General features: G+C 52.5%; 1 protein-coding gene across 1 annotated transcript; it reads right to left on the reverse strand.

The window, feature by feature from the left end:
- Positions 1-136: 136 nt before the first annotated feature.
- IER3IP1 (immediate early response 3 interacting protein 1) lies at positions 137-6,112 on the reverse strand. Its single transcript, XM_075447065.1, has 3 exons — positions 5,948-6,112; positions 2,928-3,029; positions 137-1,652 (listed from the first exon to the last, which is right to left on the reverse strand). Exons 1-3 carry the CDS (start codon positions 6,036-6,038, stop codon positions 1,597-1,599), a joined length of 249 nt encoding a protein of 82 aa, XP_075303180.1. The 5' UTR covers positions 6,039-6,112; the 3' UTR covers positions 137-1,596.
- Positions 6,113-6,354: the final 242 nt, after the last annotated feature.

Genomic DNA, 6,354 nt, shown 5'->3' on the forward strand with positions numbered 1-6,354 from the left:
ACTCGCAAGTGCCACAGGGATGAGAAAAATGTGTTTCATGTAAGAACAGTCACTCTGGGATCTGCAGCAGGACGAAGCCGAGTTTTGAGATACTCCTCCTGTATGCAGATTTGGAGAGAGTTAGGAAAGACAGCGCTTAACTTAGAAATTCAGAATTTATTTCCAAGTTTTCACTAAAAAAAAAGGAAACAACATAAAACTCTCCTCCTGGATATACTCTACTCTGCAAAACACCACAACCGAAGATCATTAAATTCATTTAGACATTTTGCAGATTTATCTTTGTATACAACAGCGTATGCTTTAGTCATCAAGACGTCAGAAGAAGAGACGATAAACTAAGCTGGTTTAAAGTAACGCAACTGCCAGGTTTCCTTTGGCCTTCCCCACTTTAAAAAGAAGCTGAAACACTCGAGCAGAGGAACAGACATAAGACTTCTAACTTTTTAGAAAAGGTACATGAGAATCAGCCTTCTTCCATTCATGCTTGCGATACAACATTGGACCTAACCCAGCAGTCTTAATTGAGCTAAGATCTGTACCAACACAATTAGCAATATTCTCGGCAACAGAACTGCAAGGTCATACCCATAGTTGCAATTTCAGTAAGCTGCTAATTTAACAGAGGAAGACAGAGGGCGGGGGAGGAAGCAGCAGTGCTAGAAGAGGCTGAAAATTCGCTTTTTTTTTAACACAGAATTGCCTTTGAAAAGGGCCCGGTATTCCCCTCCCGCATTTCCCCCAGAAGCTCAGAATACAAATGGTTCCCCACTTCCACCACACCAACCACACGCATAAGTTTCACACACGTTTTAAAATATGTATAATAATCCCTGACAGAACAATAACAAATGCTAATCACTAACATCACCTGCTAGTCTAAAGGAACAGAGAGTTGCCCGGCTTTAGGTACAGCTTTTTTAGATTTTGCATAGCAATTGCACCTATTTCCAACTTACTTCACCATCAGCACGAAACATTATTGATTTTAAAAGACTACCAAACACCGAGAGAAAAATCCTGTTCTCAAGCAAACCGGGAACATTTGATTTCCAACGCAAACTGAATCTTTGCTTCAGTTTTAAATCTGGGACTTTACCCAGCCAGTTTTGTCTCCCTCAATATCACAACTGTACTTGAATGCTCGGTAACATGTTTGCAGAGCCTAATTCGTATCCTCTTAAATAGTACTGTCACAGTAACTGAAATAAAAAGTTTTCTTCATTTAAAAAGAAATTGGGAAGCGTACTGAAGGAAACTCATCCCTGAGTAACGAGATGTTGAAAAACCGCATCCTATGGACAATCACTGCATTATGTCACGACGCGTGCGCTAACAGTCGGCGCTACGAACAGGCAGCAACAGAACTTGTCATAGTCCAACGTATTTGCAGCGGTGTTGCATTGATCCCATCATCTTGTTTAATGAAACTGCAAGTGAACATTAAGAAATAGGATAAATAGAAATAGTGTCTTTATTATTTGAAGTTGAATGTCAAATTGACAGCTAAACCGTGCTGGACCCCAGAAAACTCGGGAGCGGCGATGGTCAGCAACTCGCTTCTTTCGATGTCCGAAAGATTTTCACCAGGTGTCTTCAACCAAACAACAGGAGGAGAACGATTGTAATGGAGTTCACTGCTATTAATGGTACTGTAGAGGGAAAAAAAAGGAGAGCAATTGTGAAAATTTTCTTCTGCACATCACAAGGTGACAGAACTTCTTGTTATCTTGAGAGACTATCTTGTAAGGTGCAAAATCAATCCAAGTTTTAAAAATACACTGAATTTTCTTATGCAAAAATCAGGGTTAGTGGAAGGAGCCAGGATCACAGCCTAGGATACTAAAAATTTGTAGGAAGCAACAGCGTAAATATTTTTCCACGGCCCATCACGTCGTAACTTTGACCTGAACAGCCCTTTCTCCAAATGAAACTAAACCGTCTCGAGGCAGTTTCTGTCCTTGGCTTGGCTGTGATTTAGAAGAAATCATAGAATCATAGGTTGGAAAAGACCTCTGAGATCATAAGGTCCAACCGTCACCCCAACACCACCATGCCTGCTAAACCGTGTCCCACAGTGCCACATCTACACGGTTTTTGAACCCCTCCAGGGATGGGGACTCTACCACTGCCCTGGGCAGCCTGTTCCAATGCCTGACCACTCTTTCAGTAAAGAAATTTTTCCAAATATCCAATCTAAACCTCCTCTGACTCAACCTGAGGCCATTTCCTCTTCTCCTATCGCTGGTTACTTGGGAGAAGAGATCAACACCCGCCTCACTACACCCTCCTTTCAGGTAGCTGTAGAGAGCAATGAGGTCTCCCCTCAGCCTCCTCCAGACTGAACAGCCCCAGCTCCCTGAGCTGCTCCTTGTAAGACTTGTTCTCCAGACCCCTCACCAGCCTCGCTGCCCTAAATGTATGGGTTTTTACTCCATGGTGAGCAGGACAGGCAAGATTCGTTACTTCCTCTATATCACCGCAGTAAAAGGGAGTTTTGGTCTGCTTTACAGTGAAGAACACTACCAGTAACTTACAAATTAAAGTCTGGTTTCCCCCCCACCCTCTGAGAGACATCAGCCTGGCCCACCTTGAAGAACTGCAGGAATTACATTTCCCTCCCAAGGTACTTCCCCGAAAATTGAACCTAGCCAAGGCAGAGCTAACTGCACCCTCTGGTTGATCACCCAGCTTCCCACCAGCTCCCCAATCTCCGAGGAAAGGCAAGACGCAGTGGTGGTGTTTACCACAATCAGGGCGCAAGGACCTGCACCCGTGTGTGAAGGAAGGAACCCGCAGGAAGGGCACGTTGGGAGCAACGAGCAGAAATCGGGTAAAAGGGTCAAAAAAACCTGATGTTACTTCATGAAAGCACAGAAGCGAAACTTTACGGACAACGACGTTCAGGCAGAAGACCGTCACCTTACCTCTCATAACGGTTCGTACAGATCGAATCAGGTTCGTTAGCTGTGCTTTAATTCCCGGCTCCTCTCCAAATCCTCCAATCCCTTGGTCGCTCCCCCAGCCAACTGCAGCACAGAAAAACAGCCAGATGTGTGAGGGGAAAAAAGAAACCAACTCCAAACCGCGCCGCAAACGCTATCAGAAACATTACCACTGACGACAAAGACAAACGACAAGCTTTATTTCAAGATCAGATTTTTAAAACAATACATTGAAAACTGCTCAACCTTTGAATGAACGCAACAGTAACAGAATCACAGAATCACACAATGGTCGGGGTTGGAAGGGACCTCTGTGGGTCACCCAGTCCAGACCCCTGCCAAAGCAGGGTCACCCAGAGCAGGCTGCAAAGGACTGCGTCCAGGCGGGTCTGGAATATCTCCAGAGAAGGAGACTCCACAGCCTCCCTGGGCAGCCTGGGCCAGGGCTCCGTCACCCTCAGAGGGAAGAAGTTCTTCCTCCTGTTCAGCTGGAACTTCCTCTGCTTCAGTTTGTGCCCGTTGCCCCTTGTCCTGTCGCTGGGCACCACTGGAAAGAGTCTGGCCCCAACCTCCTGATGCCCACCCTGCAGATATTTAGAGGCATTTAGAAGGTCCCCTCTCAGCCTTCTCTTCTCCAGGCTGAACAAGCCCAGCTCCCTCAGCCTTTCCTTGTAGGAGAGATGCTCCAGTCCCCTCATCATCCTCGTAGCCCTCTGCTGGACTCTCTCCAGTAGCTCCTCATCTTTCTTGAACTGGGGAGCCCAGAACTGGACACAGTACTGCCGATGGGGCCTCACTAGGGCAGTGTAGAGGGGAAGGAGAACCTCCCTCGACCTGCTGGCCACACTCCTCTTGATGCACCCCAGGATCCCATTGGCTTTCTTGGCAGCCAGGGCACACTGCTGGCTCATGGTCAACCTGTCGTCCACCAGCACTCCCAGGTCCCTCTCCACAGAGCTGCACTCCAGCAGGTCCGCCCCAGCCTGTACTGGTGCATGGGGTTGTTCTTCCCCAGGTGCAGGACCCTGCCCTTGCCCTTGTTGAACCTCATCAGGTTCCTCTCTGCCCAACTCTCCAGCCTGTCCAGGTCTCACTGAATGGCAGCACAGCCTGTCGGTCTATGCACCACTCCTCCCAGTTTGGTGTCATCAGCAAACTGGCTGAGGGTACCTTCTAACTCTTCCTCCAGGTCATTGATGAAGAAGTTGAACAAGACTGGGCCCAGTACTGACCCCTGAGGGACACCACTAGTTACCGGCCTCCAGCTAGTCTCAGCGCCGCTGATGACAACCCTCTGAGCTCTGCCAGTCAGCCAGTTCTTCTATGTAACGACAGATCAATGTTTGGTAGCGGAAACCCCGACCTTTTTAACACACTAGTGTTCCCCGCCTGCCGGAGGACCGAAGGAGTTTATCCAGGCTTCGGATAAACACCCACCAGAACAAAACCGACCAAACACCACCTCTCTTCGCAGCCCTGTACCGGCAGACACACCGGCAGGTAACTGTCGGGCGCGAAGCGATGCTTCAGCGCTGAGAAACGAGCTGCAGGCCAGGGAACGGTCAGCACGGCTTCGCAGTCGGGACGACCATTTTCATCACCGCTACATCAAAACATCGCGACTCGGGAGCTGTTCAGAGGGCGACAGGAGCGCTGGAGGTTACAGAGCCCTTCAAGCGAACACGGCGCAAGAAGGCAGTGCCACGGTCGGTGCCGACAGGCACTGGAAGGGGACTGAATATTTAGAAATGGTGGTGGCTGTGGCTGGATTCCGCATCGAAGAGTGGAAGAAAATCTACGTATCGTTAGCGATAGCTTGATAAATAGTCTCTGCTCGGCGTGCAGTAATAGGTAAAAGCAGATAAAGGGTTAGGATGGGTGCAAAGTCACGAAGAAAAGAATAAAAGTATTAAAATGGCTTTACATCAACTGCAAAGATTGTCTGCAGTGCGATTCTTTGCACCTGGACAAGGAGAAACGACAGAACACAGGCGGCAAGGCCGGTGACCAACGGCCGTACGGAAGAATTCCCAGCAGACAGAAGCGGAAAACAAAGGCTGTGGCCTGGAGACGAGAAGCAGGACTGCGGGAGAAGAAACCGGGAGAAACCCTTCCGCACCGGCCGCAGGGAGCGGAGCGACGGGACCGGGGATCTCCGCGTCCTGCTGCCGGCTTCGGGATGAGCGGAGCAGAAAGGGGAGCAGCTCAATATCCACCGTGCAACCCGCCACTTTCTTTCCTCCAGAAACAACTTCTGAAGAACTTTTCTCCCCCCCTTCGTCTCCCTTGCTCTGGCTCCGGGCTGGGGGCAGCGGGCGAGCTCTCTCCCTCCGCCAGCCGCTGCTTCCCCCTGGGATGCGCCTGGATGTTCCCGGGGAGAGAGACACCCCCAAACCGAGCGGATCCCTCGCGGCGGATCCTGCTGAGGAGCTGGAGAAGGGGGCAACCGTCTGCGCTCCGGTCAAAAATCCCCGCTCGGCCCGGCTGGGAGAAGTCGGGATGCTCCGGATCGGGAGATGGGGAAGCCTCGGCTCGCAGGTCGCTGCAGATCTCCGGCCTCGGCGGCTTTTCTGGGGCTTTGTGGGGCTTTGCTGTCTTTCACAGGGCGAGGACGGGCGGCCCACCGTGGGGATCTGCCTTCGCGACCCAGGAATGCGGCAAAACCGTGGGGAAGAAGGGGCAGAGCGATGACAGGAGCGGCACCGGCCGGCTCCGAGCCTGCAAACCCGGCAGCCGGTCCCCGCTTGCCGACACCCAACACCGGCAAGGAAAGGCGGAGGATGAGGGGGGGCGGGACGAGGGCCCGGGCCCCACAAAGCCCCGCGGGCCTGGAGCGGCCTCCGCGGCACCGGGCCCAGCATCCCGGCGCTCGCCGAGAACGGGGCGGCCGCGGCGCGGTCCCGCCGGGCCGGAGCGGCTCCTCCCTCCCCCAGGCCCCCGCCGCGGCCGGGCCCGGCCCGGGCTGCCCCCCCGCTCCCCGCGGCCGGTCGGCCTCGGCTCACCGTGCCGGAGGAAGCGCTCCTCGTGCAGCACGGCGACCGCGTTGACGATGAGGAGCGCGGCCTGCAGCAGCGAGTACAGCGTGAAGGCCATGGCCCCGCCGAGACCCGCCGCGCCGCGCCCAGCCGCCGGGGCGGGGACCGGCGCCGAGCGGGACGTGGCGAGGGGCGGGGCTTCTGTCAGGGGCGGGGCCTACGCCGGGGGCGGGATCGGGGGCGGGGCCTCCGCCGCGCAGGCGTGGCCGGGCAGCCCGTGTTAACAATGTAATGCGAGTAGAATCCTTCCACGCCATAAACCGCTGGGGATGCAAAAGTGGCTTTTGAAGTACTGAATTTTACAGACAATACCTGGTTTTTTTTCCCCCACTGTGTTTTTTCAATAATACATTGATTTACTTTTTTGTTCTAAC

The sequence above is a fragment of the Opisthocomus hoazin genome, chromosome Z (assembly GCF_030867145.1).
Source record: "Opisthocomus hoazin isolate bOpiHoa1 chromosome Z, bOpiHoa1.hap1, whole genome shotgun sequence".
In the NCBI taxonomy this organism is placed as follows: Eukaryota; Metazoa; Chordata; class Aves; order Opisthocomiformes; family Opisthocomidae; genus Opisthocomus; species Opisthocomus hoazin.